We start from the raw sequence: 24906 nt of genomic DNA, 5'->3' as shown, positions 1-24906 counted from the left end.
TGTAGGAGTAGGAATAGCCGGTCTATTTAAGACACAGTAAAATCCGAGAGAAACTAATGCAGCCTGCACTTTTGCTCCACAAAAATTTAGCCAGCGTAAAAATGCGCACAGAACTCAGAATCAAAAAGTTTTGTAGAATAGAGAATATTCTGAAATGAAAAACTACCAAAAATAGTATTAATTTAATTACAAGATAGGTAAATATTTCTTTCAAAATATTCGAGAACTACACATTAAAACCATAGTGCTGTTTCTGAGTGCATGCAAGGTTGAAATTGAAATGAGGGAAGTTTGTATTTCCAACCTTCCAAATTGGCAGAATATTATTATTACACCAGGAAGTGAGGCTAATTGTAGAGCTCTATTATAATAGATTGTTTTTGCATTCTATATAGATATAGGTACCTACCCGCCACAAAATCTTCGCAGCTCATACTAGGGCAAATCCTGGGATTTGCGTGTGTATGTCTATCAGCTTCTCACACTAAAACGACTGGACCGATTTAGATGAAACTTGGCATACATATTTTAAAACCCAGATTCTACATCAAATCCAGTCAATCAAAAAACAAATAAATAAACAAAACCCAGATTCTTTTTCATAAGAAAAATCAGTTCACAGGAATGAATAAAAACATTATTCGCGGATAAAGCATGGACAACAGCCAGTTCTGCTCTGTAGAGTAAGAAGAAAGTGAACGGCAAGTTCTAGAATCAGTTCACTTCCTGACCTGTAGTATAAATATAATGTGTGACTGTCAGTGGTCGCAACTTAATCATCAGGGTACAATCATAGTAATTAAATACTCACATCATTTCTTTATTACTAAATTAACTCGACAAATATATTACTCTTAAACAGACAAATTAACATAATATTTCAAAGTCTCACATAACATTCAATTATAAACTTCAATAAATCAAATCACAAAAATGTAGTCAATTAATGCTTTGCGAATCAAAATCAGTGTCGCCTCGGTTTCCTGACCAAGGTTTTGGACTTTTTTCCGACATTTCTGTAATAGTGGAGAGATCTGGCACAGCGCAAGTAATAGGGAACAGCTGTTGGAGGTTGGCACCATAACTGCGGACATCACTTGTTTGGTTTTGGTAGGAATCAAAATAATTGGTGCTAGTGGTTTCAGTTGTGTCTTCTTCACTAAGAAGATACCATTTTGTGGGTCGAGGTTTTGATGGTTGCACGTCAGGTGTTTCGTCGGATAGGTCTTCGGTTATTATACTGCTATGCGGGCTCAATGGGGTGAAATATTGCGTGTTATCGCTCTCGGGGCGTACAGCTTCCGACACTTTCGCTGCGGAAGTATTAAACAATATTTGAAAAGAGAATAACGATACATTCTACTAAAAAAATACCAAACAGCTCTACTGGCAACGCATCTGCAATACTATGGTGGCCAATAGTGATGGGATGGGTGCTTACGCGCCCTCAGGCACTGGCAGACTAAGACTTTTTGAGGCCCAGGGCGATCTTTAATTTTGCCCGTAAGTGAAGCGGCATCCGTCATGCAAAACCTTTTTTTTTCATGCTTGCCAATGCCAAACCGGGGCCACCCCTAGGTGTGGGCCCGGGGCGGACCACCCCTGCCTCCCCTCCCTTAGTCCGCCACTGCCCTCAGGTGATCTATATCATAGTAAAAGAGACCAAGTAGGTTCACTACGAACAAAAGTACATCGCGCGGCTTAAATGTGTGCGCGCCGGTTGGCGCCGGTACGCACGCACCCGCCGCACGCACACACTGATAATTTAAGGAGGATTAAGTTTTCTTTAGTCAAGGCTGCCGTCGGTGCCGTACGTTTCGATTATATAGCCGTAACAGACGATCGAATGGTCTGGCGGACCGAGAGGGACACAACTGTCTGTTATAGTAAGATGGTGGTATGGATATCCCATTCTAACAGATGGCTGCGTCCCTCTCGGTCCGCCGGACCGTTCGATCGTCTGTTACGGCTTTTAGCTCGCTCGTCTTGTGCTTCGCGAGATGATCACCTTTTACGTTCACGTACTCGTACTTACGTATTTTTTGTATAAGGTATAGTTGTAAATTAGTAGCATATAAGTGTAGTGTGATAGTTTCGTGCAAGGACACAAAAAAATTATAGATACCTACCTACCTATGAACAATATAGTTATAGTATTATGTGTAGAAAATATGAGTACCTAGTACAGAGTCGCCATCACCACTTCGGCGAATTTATAAATAATATTTTGAAATTTAGTATAATAATAATAATAATAATAGAGCGGCAAAGAATTTTGTTTCTCTAGACATAGATATTAGACAATTTTAAGTTAACTTTCATAGTAAAATTATTTGCCGGTAGGTAATTAATTAATCTAAAATAGACATCGACAACCCTAAGCTTCGGCGCCGGAGTAGGCATTTAAGTCTCCTAAATGGTCGGAGTGGACCTACTTTTTCTCTTTTACTATGGTCTTACCTCAGTTTTAAACATCAGTTGTAAATAGTAAGACACTTACCCTCTACAAAATTAGCAGCAAACTGTGCATTGTCAGAAAACGTTTCAGGTGTTACATCTCCTTCCGCAATTACTATATTAACGTCTATATTTTCTTTGCTTGCTTCAGGAGAAGTACTCGAATTTAAAGTGATTATAGACTGGGCCGTCGTTTCTATGAATTCGACACTGTCTCTCCTTCGATCTCTCGTACAATCTTTGTTAAAAAGGCATAACTCTGAATGGTTATGTATGAGGTCAGATGTGTCTTGAAGAAAAACACCGGATTCATTATCACATTCAATATTTCCTGAAGTTCGAATTTTGGGTGATTTTCTTTTTTTTTCAGGTTTCTTTTTAGGTTTCAATATTTTGACTTTAATGATGTCTTTTTTAACATTTTTGCGCTTAGTTAACGAGGTAACATCCGGAGTGGTCTCTTCATGTATATCTATCTGTAAATTGTCAGGAACATCACCCTCGTGGTATACTATATTTATTGACGGGGGGCATGACCTCCTTCCATTACGCGTGCACCGTTCTTTGCATTCTTCCTCCACTAAAGATATCTCAGGAATCTTGGTTTTCCGTTGCAAAGTCTTCTTTTTATTCGGGGTAGAAGATCGTTTTCTAGATCTCGGATTTTTCTTTACTTCTGTATCGACTTCCATTAGGTCCTGGTATTTGGTCGCAGTAGGCTTCTGAGCGCTCTCTAGAAGCAGTTGTTCAAGTCTCCTATCAAGCGAATCTGACAGAGTTCCTTCATTACTCACAGATCTAATTTCATTCAATATTGATTCTGTCATTGAGGACATTTTGGGAGCACTCAAGTCAGGTGTTGACAAAAATCGTCCAGCATGTCTTAGATCGGAAACGTCATTGAGTACATTTATTAGATGCTTTTGAAGGCTACATTCTTGAGCCATAAGAGGCATCGACACATCAACTGCTGACATCAGGAACTTGTTATTTGGGTTCATAGCTGTTAACTGACTTTGCATTTCATTGATTGTTGGATAATCATCGTTGGCAATTACCATACTTTTGCTTATCGATATGTTTTCGACGATGGATAATTCTGGAGAAGGAGGGAATGAGATGTTGCTAGAGCTCGCGACGTCGTTACTAGCCGTTCGGACGGGATCCTCTGATATTTCAATTTCAACGCTCAGATTGCTCATCATTCTGTGTGTAACGTTTCTAACATTGCGCTCGTTTGCGGCCTCCTCTATTTTTTCCAACGTATGCATCGTTTTATTTTTTCGTGGCATGAGGAGTTGGTACGATTCTGATCGGTGCACCTCCGAATTAATAGTGGACTGTGTTACAGATTTTACGGATATACTGAAGGATGAATTGCTCGATTCACTTGTTTCATAGTCTATTAAGTTCGGTAAAGATTTACTCCTATTTTTCCGATAGCATTTCCTTCCTTTAAGAGACATGGTGGATACGCTAAACCTCCTCTTCTTTCTAAGGCCTATGTTAAAAGGACTAGCGTCGGAGTCTTGATAGCCTTGGTTGCTATTTAAAGATTTATTCGACAAATCATCGGGAGACGCGATGCGTGGCTTCGAGCTGTTAGGACAAAAGAGAACTAGCTTAGGATAAATAATAGCCATGCAGTTAAATGCAGAAACGAAAGTGCGATGAATTGCGATTGGGAACGTTATGCGTCCGCGATCAGAATGGGATTTTAGAGTACCGTTGGCATAATATAATTAATTATCAAATTCAGAAGCTGTATTTAAAGTATTACTGTCTGCAAGTAACTTTCGGAGTTATGGACAAAATAATACACATTATAATGATGATGTAATATAACTTTCCATCTCTTACTTACAAGTTGTTATCATTATGCTGTACTTCTACTAGTCATTTCATTACTAAAAAACAACACACTCGTTTTTTAGGCAGTCGTGTAAAGACTTTGCAGGATAAACTGTATTAATTCTATATTATTATTATATCAAATTACTTTATTAAGCCAACGTTTACACGAAATCCCACTAGTGTCACGAATTAAAACCGCTTGCGTCAAACATAACAGTGACTCTCAAATATATCTTAACATGATTATTGTTATTCTTAAATCATGCTCTAGATATGTTCAAGTGCTAAGGTGTGTTATATTTGATTTAGGCGTGAAGTTAATGGAAGCAGGTTCAAACAAATGAAACTTACCATAAAAGCGAGGGCTTTTTCCAACAATTCGACAAAACGTAACGTATGAGATGAATACATTGTTGCTTTTTAAAGCGTTGTTATAACTTTTAATATTCGACCTGAGCTTATATCATTATCAGAATACAAAGCCATTGTGTCTATGCAAATAATTATCTTATCAGATTTTTTGTCGCAAACTTCAAACTACCTACCTACAAAAGCTAACTACTTTCAAAAAAAAGCAGGCCCCTCTTCCCCACTGTGCACGTGCCCAGGGCCCCGCGATGTATTGGGCCTCCCTAGTTCCTACTCCATTATCAAACGGTAACCGATAGCTACTCAATTCTCGCCTGGAAATCAGGCTTACCGAATGCATGCAGGATGTTGTGCCTGCCTAGGGCCACTAATAGGTGAGACGGCCCTGCAAGAAAGTTAAAAACTACTTTTAAGTATTAACCCTATTATTCGGACAGTTGGCTTTTTATGAGGCACATTCTTATTGTGATTCATTGTGTTATTACTTTTTGTGTTAGTATATACACACAATGGCTTCATGCTCTATTCAGTAATGGAATAGGCTCTGATCTAGGCTAAGACTAAGTCAAAATTTTCCCAACACAATGTAACCATCCCTGTTATAGCTTTTACATACAAGGAATTCACCGTTCACGGAAAACAAAAGCAACTTAACTTAATGTTTTAAATCTTAATCAACTATAAATGAGACACGTTTTCGTTAGCAAGTGTTTATTGATTGAAAAAAAAAACACCTGCTCCCATTCTTATATATAACTAAATGTATGTAAATATAACAAATGCATTCTCAACCGCTGTCCGGAATTATACTTACAAATTTTGAGCCTTTGACACATTTTGTCGCATTCACTGCCACCGACGCACATATGCGTTTTCGGAACTTCGCCCAGTGCCGCTGTCATAATTATTCATACATTTTGAACGCACACGTGCGTCGGTGGCACCAGTGGAAGTCAGGTGGCGGTGAATGCGTTAAAAGAAATAATCGGAGCAATCATAGAGATACTTAAATGACGTTGAAAAAGGGACTGAGACTAACAGTCAGTCTAAATGTAACAAAAAAAAAATGTGCACGGATAAGCTAAAGGCAACTCGCGTCAAGTGCTTTGTGGTGCACCCCTTTTGATCATTGACAGAAACTAAAATGTATAAAATATGTACCCGTCTTTCAGATTAGCCGATCCGATATCGACTCATATGTCATACATTTTACTTGCCCGGATATCGTATCGGCGTCCGATACTGATATCGGATCGGATAATCTAAAAACGCTCTAACGGTCAGTTAGTTAAATCTTTCACCAGATTTTATTTTAAAATTTTCAATTTTATTTTTATTATCAAAAACGGGATTTACAAATTGATTACAAAATCGTAATAATCCAGCAACCTTACACATTAGATACCTATTTGCATTTAAAAATTTAGTAAAATAATAGATTTGGAAATTAATATGTACTTTATGTAAATACGCAAGAAATCAGATGTAAAATCTTTGTGAATCTGTAAATGATGACTTTATGGTTCATAATTTTAGACGAGAATATACTTAATCAATAAAAACATAAAAAAATCTGTATGAATCTGAAGAATAAAAACGGTTGATTTAAAAATAGTTATTTTTAAAAAATAATGTTGAAAATATGTAAATTTTCTATTTAATATAATACTTCTTCGAATAAAAGTTACTTACTGGTTACTAGCGGTTTCTATTGCATTATTAGTTACATTGGTTGTTGACTTTTTTCCCCGTTTCGTCGGCGGGGGTGAAGGGAATTTATACAAAAATTCTTCATCATTATTTTCCACTTCTTTAGCTGAAGATTTTCTTCTCCTGACCTGCTTTGTTGCAGCATTAGAGGCAACTGGAAAATATTTTAAATAATGAGAACACATATCGCTTTAAGGGCTAAAGACACTAGGTCCTTGCTTTTGGTACTTGTCTTTAGTTTTTCAATTTTATATGAGGTGCTTTATAGGAGCTGGGGGCGTGCAGTCGGAAAAAATCAACTATGGACGACTAGGTAGGGAGGGCCGGACTCTTACCTACCAGCCATAAAACCCAACTCCCTAGCTAAAGCTTTATCAATCTTTCAGCTTACTGGGTAGGGAGGGCCGGACTCTTACCTACCTGCTATAAAACCCAACTCCCTAGCTAAAGCATCTTGCAGCTTACTTCCACTGTTTTTTCCTGTTTGATCACGACTAGGGTATTTATTTCTAGAATAACCTCGACGTTTCGACCACATTGTAGCGGCCGTGGTAACGCGTCGACTCTCGGTTTTTATATATAAATAAAAAAATCAAGTACATTTATAAGATTGTCCATCACCTTTCGGAAAATCTTAGATTGAAAAGCCATTTCTCTAATCTCTGATAAGTTCCTGATATTTTATGTGACAGATATCTGTGACGCCATGCAAACCAAATCGTATCTCTGCTTGTTCAGACAAAAATTAAAAAATACGGCATTAAAGACTAAAAAGGTTTTAATTACTAACGTCAATTGCCAGCCTGTAGAAAAAAAAGGCTGATTTTACCTTCTAGAAGTTTTTTCGGTGTCCTAGTAGTTCTCTTTTCCAGTGCGGCTGGAATCTCACTAATGCCCTGTTGATCCTTCTCTTCGTTACTTGACTTTGTCTCGAGCTCTGCGGACCGTTCGGCGTTTTTGGAAGGACTACTTGCTACCGCAGTAAGACTCGATTTAAAGGGTCTACCCCGCTTCTTCCTAAAAAAATGATAATTAGAAAGTATAAGTAGGTTGAATAGGGTCACAATTGTCACAAATAAACACAAAGAGGAATAAATTAAATAACTTGAAAACAATTTATACACACGATTTGGTTTGCATAACTTTTTTTCAATTTTCTAATTTATCTGTCAAAAATGGCCTCCATGTTTAAAACTTATTTATTTGCGTTATACGTACACATCATTCTCTGGGTCACCGATTTAGAAACCTTATCGCACTGGGTAATTACAGGAGAGTTGAATGCGTTGCGAACTCGCTTTGCTTTCAACTCGTCTCTGTGTTAGCTCTTACATCGGTCAGTAGTTTCGAGGCAAATAGGCTGTGATAGAGGGACAGGACACGAGTTTCGAACAGGAGTCCGTTTTTTTCCTTTTGCGATACTTTAAAAAAGGATGAAAGTAAAAAAAATGCTACAAACTGGCAAAATTAGACACTGGCAAGTTAGTGAAGTTGGTAACAAATCCAATCAGAGTGTTCATGCACATTTAAGTTAACATACTCTTAGAAATTGTCATACCTCACTGTCACATTAGTGTCATTTTCCACAGAAGTTTTAGAAGGGGAATCTTGAATGTCTTCTTTTGGTGTAGGCTGTACTTCTTCTTTGTGTTGTTCTACTATTTCGTTGAATATGTCAGATTCAATTTTGTTTATTTTCTCTTGTACACCTGAAATAAAAGAGAGAAGTTTAAGCTCCAGCGTTAATGACGCTATGTCACTGTACAGTCAACCAATTTGATTCCTAGGCCATCATAGAGCCTTTTCGCAGCAAAGTTTATGTCATTCGATACATACAGTGAGAATTTTGCATGATTCGTATTTAGTGCACGGCTTTTGCAAAATATCCAGCCCTAATCCCACAAGTTTGGGCTGCGCAGTCAGCTTATTCTTAATTTCGAAACTCCGCGACGACGGTTTTAAGGGCATAAAACAGCAGGTAAGATTCGCCGGTAGCCTAGTTAGTAGGACATGTTGGCGCTTAAAGCAAAAACAGATGTGGCTTCGAATGCCCTCCGGAGCAATCGTTTTTTTTTATTTAAAAAAAAAAGCATAAAAAGAACCATAAACATAGCTACTAGTTAAATACCTGTGTCAGCTGTCAAGGGTCTAGGAGTAGTAGTGCCGCTGGATAATTCTACAAAGTTGGCAGGTTCCGCCTGTTTAATGGCGTGCTCCTTGTGGAACATTGAAACGACCTGCGCTAGAAGTGGATTTATGTGCTGCCAATGCCCTTCCAACTGTATTTCCTGAAAATAGTTAATTTATTTCTAGTATGTTTTCATTTTATTTATTTTTATAACAAAATATGGTTATAACATGGTAATGTTGTATTTAGAGCCTTTAATAAAATCTCAGGAATATTACTCCAATTGTAAATTCTTATTTGGAAAACATCACTAATCTAAATCTAAACCAATCATCATCAGTCGAAAGATGTCTTCAGTTGTCAGTAGGAGTACTGCCAACAATTCGTCTTCGCGGTCGCCACTTGAGCACACGACGAAAAAATGGAGACGTACCTATATTAATATACTACTGAACTGCTAATACTATGACAGATACTGTGGACTATTAATACTAAGGGGCTACTACGAAATTCGATAATGAAATTTTGTATCGCAAGGTCCCTCTCACTCTCGTATTAAATAATACAAGCGTCAGCGGGACGGCATGATGCGAAGTTCGAATTTTGCACTTCGTAGTATAGGGCCTAGTCTACAGTATCTACGTCATAAAATATCAAAAGGTTCATACAGCAGATAACTTACTTCGTCTTTTTTTGTGAATTTTATTTTCAGTGTCTTGTCGTCGCCTTGTTTTTCAGGGATCTCGGTCTCTTTTCTTGTTACTAATTCATCACCTACAAAATGAAACTAATTTTAAACGGTATAAAGATCAGCCATCAGGACTGGGCGGCAAAGTTAATAATACATGTGATTCCTTGTGTACTATTACTTGTTAAAAATAAAAAAATATATATAATATGGACTAACACACACGGACATCGGACAACAAAGTGAACTATAAGGGTTCCGTTTTTGCCAACTCTAAAAATGAGACTTACGAAGTGGCGACTTCAAAGTCGTGATGTAATTAAATTGAACAACTGCTTCTAGAGAGCGCTCAGAAGCCTATTGCGACCAAAAACCAGGACCTAATGGAAGTCGATACAGAAGTTAAGAAAATCCGAGATCTAGAAAATGATCTTCAACTCCTCATACTGCAAACTTGAATGTCAAAAATGCAGTTACGAAAAGTATTTTAAATAAGCGACAAAATAATGATTAAAATAGTGGAAAAGACTTTTTACCATTAACAGTTTCTTTAGCGAGTGATTGTCTTTGCTGACGTTGTACCCTGAAAAATCATAATTATGCCATGTTAGTAATAGAAATTCACCTCTGGCACATCATAAAATTTCTTTGGAGGTATTCTCGCAATGTGTTTCTGAACTGAAAAGTCCATGGTAAAATTATGAATGTAATTTCGCACCTAAATTAAAAAAGAATCAAGAGGTTTTGTTATTTCATGGAATATTGTTATTCTTACGGTGCAAGTGGGGAAACTTCAATGGGACTCTCTGGTTCTTCTACAATTTGAACATCATTTTTGGATTGCTTGGATTTCTGTAGAATTCTGTAACAGGTAAAAAAAAATTGCAAAAAAAACTCACCCATAAACATATTTCAAAATATGATAAAAAATATAAAAATATTTGAAGGCAACTTTTGGCTAATAAAAATAAAATTTAAATATAAAACAACAGATTTGCTCATGGCTAATGCACCGATTGCAGATCGTATATAGAGAGAAATAACGTATCTAATAATAACAATAATATTAATGTAAAGAAATTTACTTTTTCAACTCGAAAGTACGTTTTTTTTCTTCAATATATTTGACTTTCCAGTAATTGTCTTCTTCGTCAGCGTCACCTTAAAAGTAATAAAAACTGATAAGTACCAGAAATACTTAAAATTGAATATTTAAAGTTTTTTCATTCTGAGTAGAAATGCTACAAGCGCAGTCAAAAATCACTTAACATGGTGGAACCTCTGTGCTCCCATAAATTTGCCAACAATTAATGATGATGAAATGTAAATTATTATGATTATTATTTAAAGTATGATACGATTATCAAATTTTCGTAAGACATCATAGCGAAATCGATTAGGAGAAATTTCCACCCTGGTATGTCAGTTTCCTCTACTGTATGTACATATTATATTGAACTTACTCTCAAACGATTCTCTAACGTAATTCTGGATCGTCTTCCCTTGTTTAGTGAGAGGGTATACCTTTTTGCCCAGCATCACATACATGCCTCCACACTCCTCCAGAGAAATTACCCTCCCTGAATGAGGTTTACTGAAAAAAGAGTAAATATTAGCACTGCATACGGCGATGCATAATAATATCGTATTATACATAGTGTCACTTTTACTAACTTTAAGGGAACATTCAACAAGTCAAACAAAGTTAAATTCTGATGAATTTGCCATATCCTTATAAGTTTTAGGTAAAAATTTCATTTTTAATACAAGCTTTTTTTTGCTGGCTGTACTTTTTGTTGACTGTACTTGTATTGTCACCCAAACAAAATTTGAATACCAAATTTCAAGACGATGCCATTAACCGTTGAAGAGTTCCGTGCTGTGGAGACAATCCTGGCCGGACTACCAGGATGTCACTATCAGATTATTGTGTTGTCACCAGATTTACATAAGTTTAACAAATTTCAAGTTGATCGGACTACTGGAATTGGGTCAAATTTAACTTGCAAGATTTGACCCAAATAAATAAACGAACAGGGCAAGTTAAATAAAAGCTTGTAAAATATAGAATACAATGTTAAGCGAAAAAAAAAATTCGGTTGAAAATTGGATTTATAGCGATTTTTTAAAAACCTATCACTGAAAATCAGCGCCACGGCTTGCTTGCCGTGGCATTATGCTGAGTGGAGATCTGTTTAGCGACATGTATGTCTTGTATCTATTCTATGTTTGTTTTTATGGCGTTAAATAAATGTATTTTCTTTCTTTTATATATCTATCTCTTTCTAAAACGCTTTTCTCTATGCAGAGAGTATGGCGCTACTTGCATGTGACGTCACACATGTGCAAGTTAGTCTTTCTCTGTCTAATCTTGAAATTCATAGCTTTATAACTCTTATATATATATATTTAAAGATATCTTTTCTTTTTTTTTGTTCGATTACATGCATTGTCAAGTTTAAATTTATAAAATAAATAAAAAATAGTCAATACCGTATTTAGAAGATAGTCAAGGAAAGATAATTAATTAATTACGTGCAGTAAAATAATATCCGTAGTCCGTTAATGTCCGTAACTAAAGCGTTTTTAATTCACACATATTTAGTTTTTTTTTAATAGCCTGTTTATACGGTGTCCTACTGCTAGGCACAGGCAGCCCGTTTTCCTTCCACTCGTTTTTGGCTTCGGCAAAATGTTGCCAGTCAGGCTGGAAATGCATATATTTAGCTACAGAAGGTTAAAAAAAGGTGAGTTTTTATGATGTGTCACGTGTCACTAGTCCAGCTTGTAAATTTTATAATTTGACCTTTAACAAGGACTGTGAAATTATACATTTATGTAACAAAAAACATCGAAAAAATTACTTTTTATTTAGCCATAAAGTTAATTACCAGGTAGTTTATATCAATGAACCGAGCCGTCTACCGAAGTTAATGAAAATCAAGAAAAACACGGTAGGTATATAATACACCATGACATTCTTTAACTGCGAGCGGAGCGGACTCCGACGGACTCAGTTTAAGTTACAAAGATCAACTTCTTAGAAGTTCCGCTCCGCTTGCGGTAGAAGGTGGGTAGGGTTCTAAGACAGAATACTTACAAATGTTTCCTGGGATATCTGTATCTGCGGCTACGAGGTGGAGAGACGTACTCGCTGTCACTCGCCGAAGTCCATTCACTGGACTCTGAACTAATATATCTAAAACAACAACGAATTTAACAGCGCCTGTGTCAGGGGGGCTACTACGAAATTCGAAAATCGAAGTTCGTACCGTACCGTCCCCCTCACTCTCGAATCAAATAATATTAGCGTCAGCGGGACGGCAAGATACGAAGTTCGAATTTTGCACTTTAGGGCCTGTACTGGTAGTAACGCAAAACGTGTAGTGGCGTCACTTATTTGTTAACTCAATGGGAGTTTCTTGACAGGAGAAATCTCGCTAGATGGCGTTAGCATCGCAAGGTCAGTTTGACGTTACAGCCATGCTTGCGATTGGCTCATTTAGTTATTCAACCAATCACAAACGTGACGCAAATGTCAAAATAACCTCACGATACTAGCGCCAACTAGCCGTCACGGAAACCCTCATTGACTAACTAAGCTAAGTACTATGTATTTACATCCAAGAACAACAAATATTTTTTTCACTTCTCATGCTCGTAAAGTTCGTATTTATCCTGGATCTGGGCGACTTAAAATTACTTTTTATGCTCTAGTGCATAAGGTAAAATCTTCGTCTAAGGTAATCAGGTGTCAACATTTACAGCCACAAACAAAGAAAGTTTCTATACATTTTTTTAATAACTTATATTTTATGTAAAATAAATCAAATAAATCAATAAAATGAATAATTTATCAATGAAAACTAAAAGGTACCCCTAGGTAAACCCTAGTAAGCGAACAATTTTATTGTTTCCAATGTTGCTATTTAATTTACTCTCAATCGAAGTGAAAAGCAGTGTAAAACTCGAGCATTAAACCCATTTCCCTCTCGACGTGTCTATCCTATATGAACGCCTCGGGTAAAATGACTCGTTTTATGCTCTTGTTGTACAGTCTACTAATAATAATAAAGCCTCATTTATATCCTTAAAAACCATAATACATACAATAATAATTTAACAATAATTTCATAACAATTTCATATTAATCTCATAGCAATTTTTATAATGATTGAATGTCATGCATCACTAATATTTGGATTATTGATTTTTAAATATTAAAAAAATGTTCAATTTTTATTATTATTAAGGACCTCTCTACGAGTAAAGGCCTCCTCCATGTCCATCCATTTAACTCTATATCTGCTGCTTTTGGAATCCAGTTCTTGCCGGCTATTCTATTTATCTCGTCTATCCATCTTTCTTTTGGTCGTCCTCTGTTTCGTTTATTATTTGGCCCTATCCATGTAGTTACTTTGTTTGTCCATTTACTTTTGTTCATACGTGCCACGTGACCAGCCCATTTCCACTTTAATTTCTTACAATGTTCTAAGGCATCTATTACATTTGTTATCTTCCTTTTATCTGTGCTTCGTTTCCTATCTTTCATTTTTATATTTAGGAAGCTTCGTTCCATCGCTCTTTGACAAGTTTTACAGTTAATTGAAATTTAATCGGGGTTTTAGGGCAAAAATTAAGTGTTTTTAGTTTTTATACTAAAGTTGTCTCTTGCGGTTATTCGCTAATAGTGTCATCTACCCTATTTTTACCCGACAGTGGCAAAACCAAAAGGAAGGGTTAACTCTTCACCGCCACACAACAAACGAAGTGACGTGCTCTGTACCCACGCCACATAAAAACCAGCGACAAATCAGCTTGATTTTTTATTCTGTTGCAGAAGGATTAATTTCTAATGGATGACCGTGGCGTGGATAACTGGCGGTAAAGAGGTTAAGCACTCTATACACAACGTGTCCCTTCCCTACCTGGACAAAGATGAATAGAACGTGTTGATTGGGTATTTCTGAACTATGTAGGTTGTAGGTACATCAGATATTTTGCAGCGGTCAAGCAAGGTGGTCAAAAATATCGAAAGATGCGCTCTATTATCAAGGTATTAGAGTTATATTTTTGATTACCAACGGCCAAGGTAATCAAAAATATCAAAACTTGAACTCTAATACCTTACCGAAGTATCTGATGGCGACTGTACAAAGCGTCATACCAAACGCCACCATGTTAACTGAGAAACGACTGATTCATAACATAGGTATAGGTACGTTTGTTATATTCATCTAATCCAAAGGTTCCCAAACTATTTTTTCTCATAGACCTACTTTCAAAGTTTTACTGCTTTCGGTAGATCCCCTGCTGTTACATTACTACTATATTCATTAATTTATATGTGGCTGTTTATCCCATTGCCTATATTTATTTTAGACGTGTATAATATGTACGATAATGTGTATGTGTAGATGTGTTTTTGTTGCATTTTATTTTTTCTGATCTATTGTTAATGCACCACCTGCTGTGAACTAGTCCTTCCTTCTTTCTGTAAAAAGGTTGCCTGGAAGAGATCGCTCTAAAGCGATAAGGCCGCCTATTGCTTACCTTGTAATTTTCTCTGTGTACCTGTTTTCTGTATCGCTTACTATTTCTGGTGTACAATAAAGAGTAATTCTATTGTATATTCCCAAAATAAACATTTATTTTTCACGCCAACGTGGACCCCCATCTGGTTTCCCGTGGATCGGACCACTTTAAGAACCTCTGATATAATCAAATAATTTACAATATTAAAACATTTCCGAGACGGAAGTCTGCTAGGGATTTCAGTTATTGCCCAGAGACTAGCGAAACACGTTCGTTGACTTTAGGAGTACAGTAGTAGTAGGTATTAGTCGTCGTTTACATGACTTACAATTGGTGACTGCGATGCGAAGTAGTCCTTTTGCGGCCATTCATTCTTCTACTTTGTGCACGGCCTCCTAAAAAAAATTTCGTAATTTGGTTACAAAATGTACGAATGAGGTAGGTATATTCATTGACTCGTTTTTACAGTCTTTATTTATAATAAAAATGTTCAATGCAATACAATGACTCCGACTGTACTAAATAATAACAAAATTTGAATGCGTAGAAAATAAGGGAAAAACCCATACCACGCGACCCATTTTATAAAAATGTTTTCTTCCAAATATGCTTTAATTTCATCATAACCGCACTAAATACCCAGCACACGGGATTTTTTTGCTCTAGAGCAGAAAAAATGTATGAAAATCCTTTATTGCATTGTTTTAGATTTTTTTTAATTGCCCCAACAAAGAGGTAACATAAGTATTTTTCCTATAAAATTAGCCTGCATAGTGTAAAAAAATCTAGCGTTAGGTTGCTCAACCTGACGGTCTTATGAAATTTGACAGATTGCGATAAAAAAAAACTTTGTGTTTGGTTGGCCAACCTGGCGCCCAACCGAAATTTGACAGATCGCGGGTAAAAATGTTTAATACTGGCTAAGAAAAAAGTAAGAAAAAAAAACAAATTGGCGGGAACCTTGCAAATTTTCCGTGGACATTTTTTGAGAGTGCGAATATAAACTTACAAAAATGGAATCATCGAGTGCTAGTGACATTTCTTTCCTATTAATTGTTTAGCACGAGTTTTTTTTTGTCTACTATTCCAGTAATAGTTGAAAAAAAGCAGATTATGCACCTCGCATTAAGTAATTTATATTGCCCTCGTGCTTTTTAAGCCCTCGCTAACGCTCGGGCTCCAATTCAGCACTCGGTGCAATAATAAATAACTTTCTGCTTGGTGCAACAGTCTACTATTAAAAACCCCTTCCCCTCGGTGACCACCTGTAGAATATGCCAAACCCTATGTCCTCCCCTTCTCACGTAGTAATTCATAAATGTATGTAATTACAATAGTTTTATAAAAAATAAAACTATTTTTTATTTACGACGCTTTCAAAAACGAGTAACCGCTGAACGCTTACTCAACAAAAAATTACAGCATTACAGTTAAAACACCAATGCGCTGTAAAATTCAAATTATACAAAACAAAAAGACAAAAATATATATAATATATGATTTGAATATAAAAACAGCGCGAGGTTTACCTAAGAGGATATTGACTACATGATGAAAAACCCCCTCCCCTACACTTGTGGGTGACATAGTATGGGTAAGTTCCCTAAAGTAAACAATCTGTTAAAATGGAAGTGCCAAATTATTTCTGAGTCATTAACAAAATCAAGGGAACACTAGCGAACAGACGCAGTATTCATTAAGTTCAACCAGAAATAAATTACAGTAATCATCCGCGAGTATGTTGTACATGATGAGTATGTTGAACATGCTTCATTTAATTTTGGTAATTAAACATTATGTCTTTACACATATAATAACAAGCATCTGGCCGGCCGAGGATTTTCTCGTAGACGCGTATACTAATAGACAAGATCAAGCTAGAGCAGTATCAGAGATAAATAAAAAATACAAGAATTGCTCATTAAAAATTAGGATTGAAGATTAGGTATGTATATAATAAATTAATGAATTTAATTGCCACAACATGCATCCAACCTGATTCCCATAAATACAACTAACACCTAAGCTCGTGCGATTTCAAAAAGCGCGAAAATTAAACGGCCTTTACCCACCAATAGGTGGAAAGTGAACTGATAAGCGTGAATAAGTTGGACATTCTAATATACACCTCTCAGCCTTTCTGTAACACTGGTATGCCAATCCACTGAACTTACCATTTGTCAATCCAAAAACTTTAGCTATTTTATCCCTTCGCTGCTTCATAGTTAAATGGCTTGGAGATTCATTTTTACTTTCCGAGTTAGAACGCGACTTTGGCAAAACCACATCATTAGCTTTTTCCACTACCAGAGTGTCTTGATGTTTTGGTTCATGGTTTTTCTCGGTTGTTTTCTTTTTACCATCTTCCTGCACAACCTCCAAATCGGAGTCACTGTACTTTTTTAATGAAAACTGTTCAGCAAACAAGCTGACACTCTTTAGGCAGGGATTTTCTACTTGCGCAGATTGGTTGAGAGCAATTTCACTGCCATCTGAACTAATATGATGAGTGACTGTTTCATTGGGAGCAGATTTATTTTGGCCTCTTGATCCGATATTCGAACTTTTACCGTTATTAAGTGTCAAATTATGTTTCTTTTTCAGTGATTCAGCATTATTTTTCTCTGGCCCAGAATCAGCTTTTGGATCATTAACATTATTTTGATTAATTTCCTTGTTTGAATCTAAACACTGCTCTACATCTGTGTGCTTTAAGGTTTCATTAGTATCAATAATTTCTACAGCATCTGAATTATTTTTGTTGTTTGTATCTTTTTGTCTTTTCGTTTTGTTTTTTTCCATTATTTCTGCAGAATTTGAACGCTTTCGTTTCTTCGAAGGTTTATCACTATTTTGATCATTATTAACTTGAGGTGCAGGAACAGATGAAGCATTTGGGAAAGTTTCACTGTTAATAGCTTCTTGGTTGTTTGGAAGTAAACTATCAGTTATTGCACTAGAATTTTCATTGGAATTTTGTACCTTTTCTTGGCTTTTATCTTTTTGTGTGTCCAATTCACTACCAAGGTGTTTGGCAAGTGCTTTATCTACCAATTTCATAACATCTTCAAATTGTGTAAGAGAAGCTTCAATATTTTTTGCTGCTTCTTCATTATTTTCTGTAAGTTGGCTCTCTATGATTTTTGCTGGTAGTTCATTACTTTCTGGAACTTCTTTATTATTATTATCATGATTCATTTTTTCTTCATTTCCTTCATTACTCGTTTTAGAGTTATCTGCTACTACTTTAGATTTTAGGATACTTTGGGATAGTACAGCAGGCTCTGGAGAATTGGATTTTCTTTCAGAGGGCACAAAATCTTCATCTATTAACATTTTGTCACTTTCATCATCTGTTGCGAAATCATGCAAAACTTCCTGAAGCATTGGTGTTAAGGGTTCAGTATACTCAATGAAGTCCCTGATAGACTTTACAGATCGTTTGGATTGTGGCTTTAATTTGTCATTATTTTTCTTGTCATCTTCTTCTTCGTCTGTGCTCCTTTCTAAATCCGCCTGAATGTCCTTGGCTGTCTCATAGCAGTTTTCTAGTATAAGGGTCTCAGTGGATGCTCTGTTGTGGACTAGTTTTGAACATGTTGTATCCTCACCTGTTGCATTTTCTTCATTATTATTACTAGTGCTTGGCTGCTCATTATCACCTTTTGCATCTGATAAAAAAAAAACACAAAAATAAGGAGCTGAACTAGATTTTATACTGCCATGGATAGAACCAACACAAAATAAGGTAAAAAGGTAAATATTAAAATAAGATATTTTTTTGGGTTTAATAGTAGATTCGCAAATACAGAACCGTAACAGTTTCGTCCATGTCACTGAAACTTTGACTCAGAAACTAAAATAGATATGTGCGTGGAAATTTGAATATAGATGCAGATGTAAGAAAGATAATTTACTGGTTTACCAAAATCGTTAAAATGGTCTTTAAGCCACTTTTTTTTTGATAAAATAAATATTTAAGTACCTAGCAATGAATGAATCAGTGAATGATTTGTTTTATCATGGTTTTGCAGTTTAAGGGTTATTATAATAAAATGAGTGTTGCAAACTATTCGTTCATTTTCGAAGCGTTTTTACTGGCTGGTTGTGTGCTGGCTAAATTTGAAATTTTAATTCAATGATTTGTTGGTTCGACTGATGTTTTTGTTTTGGCCTGAATTCTTGGATCACATGTTGGATAGCGCAGAGCTCTTGTCAGTTGGAATTTTTATTTTCAAATATTTTGCATCCAGTTTTTTCTTTGGTGTAGTGATACCAGTGTCAGTACCAGTGATTTTACCAATTGTGTGGGGCCGGCTTGTGCCGCAAGTTTTTTAAGCGTTTGCCCGCTGCTTTTCTGCTGCACGCCCGTGCCACGGGGTGCTTTATCGATATCTCCAATACTGCCGATTTTTCATCGGGTAAGTTTTTATTCCGTGGTTGCCTAGGGCCGTGTTAGTTAGGGTTTTTTTTCCTTGTTGTGGGCTAATTAAAATTCTCTTTTCAGTCCTACCCTTACCCCTACTCTCATCCTGATCGACTACCTACTCGTGATGGGTGTCGTCTTGTGTCTTTTCCGCACGTTTAATCACGGGTGACACGTTCGTGTGACGTCTACTGCTTCGAGGGCTCCGTCGGTGTGGAAGTTCAGAAGAGGACTCCGTTACATAGTGCAACCGGTCAAACTATACTAGAATAACCTAATCTTTCCCCTTTAAATGGCATGCTAGTACCGTATACGAAAGACAATCGCTATTGTAGATTTTTGCTCACACAGGTTGTAGGCTAGTCTCCCGATGAATGCATGCATGTAGGCATTAGTGCTAGCGTACAACAAACTAGGTCCAACATATCAGGAATTTCCTTAGCTCTTAATATTGTGTCTTTGGTATAGGTGTTGGGACATGTTTATTTTCAAAATTAAAAAAAAGCTTTCTACATTTTTCATTAGATTTTATTTGGCTTGCGGCTCATTAATTAACTTTATGTAACCTTGCAAATTATCAATGTTTACGTAAAACGACTTACCGCTCTGTCTCGCAACATGTGATCATAAAAATTGACTGACTTTTGTTTTTGTGATTTTTTTAGGGTTCCGTACCCAAAGGGTGCCAACGGGACCCTATTACTGAAACTCCGCTGTCTGTCTGTCTGTCCGTCTGTCACAGGGCTCTATCTCTGAAGCCGTAAAAGTTAGACACTTGAAATTTTCACAGATTATGTATTACTGTGGCCGCTATAACAACAAATACTAAAAATAAAATAAAGTTACAAATAAAAGCGGGTCGTCATACAAGAAACGTGTTTTTTTCAGCGTGTTTTGGTTGCTAGGCGTTATTAGCTGTTGCTAAGGCGAGCCACGGCAAGCCTAGCAACGGGTAGCTATGTCGTTTGAATATTTTCCTTTAAGTTTGAGATTTTAATGATGTTTTATAAAAGCTTCGATAGTATAATAAGTGACTGTCTTATTGTGTGGTTTATTCGTTTTTGTGCAAAATTAATAAAGCAATTTTTGAACCACAAATCTTAATGAAGCAAACTGTGATAAAGCGCTCGCCAAATCCACACCCTATAAATCACTATGTTTACCTATTGTTTTTTACACTAAAAAAATCATACTAAGTATTTAACACTATTTACAAGGTTTATAATACAGTTTAAAATTTATTCACACTAGTCGAGCTTCTTATTATTTAATTACACAACATACGAAATCCGCCGAATTTCCCGCGAATGAACAGAGTTGACAGATATATATTTTTTTAGCTGCGCGCGGCAAGTTGCGGGCAATGGCTTCAGAAGCAAACAACCAGAACCAAAGAGGATGAGAATACAAATTGTTTTTTATTCGAAATACTTGCACAAGTGCTTAAATTTCGGCTATATTTTTAGAAGCTTTTCTTTAGCTTGTCCTGTTTGTTTATTTATTTATTGTTTGTTTTGCTCAAATCTTGGAAGCTAAATTTGATCCGCCTCCAGTGGTCCGATCTATTTGAAATTTTGCATACTTATGTAAATTTGGTGAAAATTCAATAATCTAGTAGTGACATCTTGGTGGTCCTGCCAGGATCGTCTCTGCAGGAGGGAACTCCTCAATAGTTAATAGTACCAACTGGAAATTTGGTACAGATATGTAGTTTAGACGACAGTGCAAGTAGTCAACAAAAAAAAAATGTGCTTGCAAAATGTTTTTTTTAGGAAAAACTTATTGCAAGCATTATAAATATAAATATTTGCAATGTAACTATGTTTGCCCGGGTGGAATCTTTCAACTCAAATTTGAAGTGGATATCTTCAACCGATTGAGCTGAAATTTTACACGCATGTATAAATCCGATGACAATGCAATATTATTATAACATGGAGTTGATCTGATGATAAAGCTAGGGGGTGACCATATGAACTCTGTGATAAACGACACGACCGCATCGAGTTTGGACTCGTTTGTCGTCTTCACAAGTACTTTGGTAACCAGGGGCATAAAGTACAGTAAGCAAAAAAAAACGTTTATTAGAAGAATTAAGAAAAACTTGTACTGAACTGTTTACGGAACCCTTCATGTACGAGTCCGACTCTCACTTGACCATTTTTTTTTATAGAAATTTGTGTTGTTTCTTTTTTATAAAGTGTGACTTTTAATCTCAAAAAATTATATTACTGCTAAATTTCACGTTTTTATTTTTTAATTTATGTCAGCTTACTTAGGGTCCCATGGGCACCTTAAGAGCTCTTGGACGTATAAGTAATGCTGCACTAGCTATAAGTTTCGGAAATCGTGACACTTGTAAGTAAAACTTACCATTGTTATTAGATTTATCTCCTACAGGCTCAAAGTCAAGATGTCTTTTATGTTTCTCTGTAAGGTCCAGTCTGAAAACATGAATAAAAGAATTATGAATTCCTTAAATCAATTAAAATAATACTTCATTATAAATAATGCTTAATATGGATTAGTACCCTCGCTTGAAGCTGTGAATCTGGTCGACATCTAGCCTGTAGTAAGGATTTGTTATATCTGGCAATATTCTTTTCAGGAATGCCTCTTTCAAGCTCTGCCAAGTCCTATTTGTGAGCTGGAATAGTTGTTTATTTAATTTTTTAATACTGCATACAATTACATTTTTAATTTTTAAGTACCTAGTCCATTTTTATTTCACTTTTAAAAATGGTTCTCAATTAAAATATTTCGTTTTAAAGGTTTAAAATTATTTTATTTTATTTAATATTATTTTCTCTAGTGGAAAAGGCAAAGGTTGAACACCATTATAATGAAAACATTACAATTTTTGTTCTTTTTTAAGATTCAACTCAATATGAAATGACATTTAGCGTAACCTACCTATGCACTGTCCATGTCCGTCCTGGTTTAAAATAAATATTGAAATGAACCACAACAATTCAGAGTAATTATTATGATTGATTTCAATGCATATTCCGAAATCTACATATTAAGTATTGATTGCCACATTTATCCATATTGGTAAGTTGTTGTTTCCCATCAATACTTAGCAATTTGTTCCATAGACAATCTAGACATTGCAATGTCAGACATTTCTGAGGTTATTCATTCGTTCCTTTGATTTTTCAAGACAATCTTATTAGAAATTATATTTTTCAGAGGTTACTTGGTTGATTTCAATACTTTGTGAGTTTCTTTAAGTAAACAAGAACATTTTAAGTGATGGTTATTGTGTAATCCAAGAGAAAAGTGTGACTGTGTCTTCGAGAAGTGTTTGTTTACATGATAAGACGTGGAAGGATGAATCAACCATATACAGGTCAATTTACCTAAATTGATTAGTATTCATAAAATTCCGATTATTAAAACCACAATGTTTATTTTGAATAAATTCTTTTAATTCATTGATATAGACCTTCGCAAAGTAATGCCTGATTCAATAAATTATTTAAAATTTATATTATTTTTAAGACCAGCAAGAGACAAAAAACAATGATAAACATAGGTAATTTTCTTGGTTTCAGCATATATGTAAGCTGAAGAATGTACTTCTTTTCAAAGTAAACAATCACAGTTTCTTGCTGCTATATTAAAATATGTGGTTTTATTTTGTATACTATTTAAGAGACCCCGCAAGCTCACATCCCCATATTCCCCATACTAACAGTACTAACATTATACTGTTCTGACAGTGAAAATTATACCTTATGGAAAATGCTAGTTATGTGGGATTGCAATATCACAGACAATTTCTTATTTTAATTTTACTAATAAAACTCAAGTGGCCCTAATTTTCATAGAAGGTATCATCATCTCAACTTATATACGTCTCACTGCTGGGCACAGGCTGCCTCTCAGAATGAGAGGGTGTTGGCTGTAGTTCCCATGCGGGACATGCTTAATATGAGTATATTTGTCTTGAAAACTGTTTAAATCTATTTTATAATTTTAATTCAGTCACCCTGGTACTAGCAAAGTCCATCCACATCTTCCTGCCTCTGATCTCTCCATAAGCTTTGTGTTCTACTAAATAGTCCACAATCGTCTTCATTTCTCTTATTGAATAAGGCTTCCTGAAACAAACAATAAATTGGCTTGAATACAATACTTTAAGGTCTGTTTCATAACTCATTGATAAATTTTATGTGACAGATATTTGTGATGCCGTCTCTGTTTATTTCGCCCAAATAAACAGAGAAGGCATAACCTTTATGTGTGTCAGTCAGAATTCATTTATCAATGCATGGTGAAACAGGCCCTAAATGTCTAAACAAGTGATGGATTGGATATTATTTCAAAGCAATAAATAAGTACTATTAGAGCGAAAATCACTGTTGAATGTGATAAGATAACCAACAAGAAACTCACTATAAATGTATAATTGTCAAGCCAAGCAAGACTTGTACGTGGAATCAAATACACTTTTAGGACAAATCAGAGGAATAACAGCACTTCTGAGATTATTATGAAGGGGTCATGTAATAATGTAAGCTGGGTAATACAGTAAGTCGAGTGTATATATGAAAAAATTGTGACTGATCGCGAGTAAAAATATGCTTACCCTGACATTTTTAATTCCGATGCCGCCGCTTTCGAAAAAATAGGGTAAAATAGACTGTAAATGACGATAAAAGTAACTTGGAAAACACACAGAGATAGCAAGACTTAAATGAAGTCACAATATCAAGCATTTAAATAACTCATTTGTCTCAAATTCGTATTTAGGCGTCTTGGCTTCCTAATTTCTAACAATCCTAACATTCACTTCATAGACTACCACAGACTACTTAGAGAGCAGGGGGGGGACAGTCGCCTATATCGTACTATACTAATTCATGGCGATAGCGCCGCCATCTCCTTTATCTAACCTAAAATAAAACAGATTGTTGTCGTTTGTTTCAGATAGATGTCACTGAAAGCTTGAGATCATAAAATTTTATTTATTAACAAATATTTTGTCGTTGATAATTACCGCAAAAATGAACTTTATTTTCGAAATTGACAATCGTATTGTAATTTCTAATATAAAAGTCACATAATTGTATCCGCTCAGTCGTTACAAATAATTTTTGTGTAGCAACCCTCTATGTCAGGCCAGGCGTCTATTCGCGCTCAACAAGGAACAAGATGGCTACGTTACAATCGAAACTCAAGTGCTCAGACCACATAAAAAGTAAAGACAGTGCTGCAAACGGAACATTGAGGCTGGTTTAAACTTAAGAAGACTGAATTCAAGCGGTCTCACTTCTCTTTGCAGCCCTGTTTTTAGTTTTTATGTGGTTTGAGCTGGGAAGCAAATCCAGTAAAGTAAAAGAATGCCTGTGACTATAATAGCTATACTATGGATGGATATATACATTGGACTAGTACGAAATGCCGGCTTCAACCCGTTGCATTTTCTTTTCCTCTACTCTTGTTAAGAGAGATACTACTCACTACCTGGCATGCTCAACTGGCACGAATGCACGACGAACACGTCACACTTCACCCGTTTTTATTTTAAATTCCTTTTTCAAAGGAATAGTACCCACACAGCTGTCAATTCAAATTTCTCTGAGGACGGAATTTTTATATAATTTATATCTCTCCATTGAAAGAAAAGGAAATGTTATTAAAATTAAGTACTAGATTCAGATAGATAGTTCATACTCACGTAGCATGGCTACGCCCTCGGGCACTCATTTTGTCTTACTAAGTATGACAGTA

The 24906-nt window shown here is 35.8% G+C and overlaps 1 protein-coding gene across 3 annotated transcripts; it reads right to left on the bottom strand.

Moving 5' to 3' along the window:
• Window positions 1–804: 804 nt before the first annotated feature.
• Window positions 805–23985, bottom strand: LOC141434849 (uncharacterized). Of its 3 annotated transcripts, none has more exons than XM_074097303.1 (18): window positions 23762–23985; window positions 23162–23273; window positions 21699–21814; window positions 21541–21611; window positions 16916–18412; window positions 15070–15136; window positions 12307–12405; window positions 10670–10800; window positions 10292–10367; window positions 9982–10068; window positions 9743–9789; window positions 9201–9292; window positions 8519–8678; window positions 7949–8099; window positions 7220–7407; window positions 6373–6544; window positions 2501–4056; window positions 805–1313 (listed from the first exon to the last, which is right to left on the bottom strand). In XM_074097303.1, the coding sequence occupies exons 1-18, from the start codon at window positions 23767–23769 to the stop codon at window positions 940–942; spliced, it is 5004 nt and encodes a 1667-aa protein (XP_073953404.1). In that variant the 5' UTR covers window positions 23770–23985; the 3' UTR covers window positions 805–939. The 3 variants fall into 3 exon arrangements, with proteins under 3 accessions (XP_073953404.1, XP_073953406.1, XP_073953405.1); XM_074097305.1 differs by having other exon boundaries at window positions 18353–18412; XM_074097304.1 differs by having other exon boundaries at window positions 23768–23985.
• Window positions 23986–24906: the final 921 nt, after the last annotated feature.

The sequence above is a fragment of the Choristoneura fumiferana genome, chromosome 14 (assembly GCF_025370935.1).
Source record: "Choristoneura fumiferana chromosome 14, NRCan_CFum_1, whole genome shotgun sequence".
NCBI lineage: Eukaryota > Metazoa > Arthropoda > Insecta > Lepidoptera > Tortricidae > Choristoneura > Choristoneura fumiferana.
This window is presented reverse-complemented; position numbering and strand designations above follow the sequence as displayed.

Excerpts from the sequence above, each read along its gene's own strand:
- LOC141434849 (XM_074097303.1), bottom strand. Across the intron at positions 21,815-23,161 it reads TGGACTTTGCTAGTACCAGG|CTCACAAATAGGACTTGGCA; the intron begins GTGACTGAATTA and ends CAACTATTCCAG. Across the intron at positions 21,612-21,698 it reads ATTCACAGCTTCAAGCGAGG|ACTGGACCTTACAGAGAAAC; the intron begins GTACTAATCCAT and ends TCATGTTTTCAG.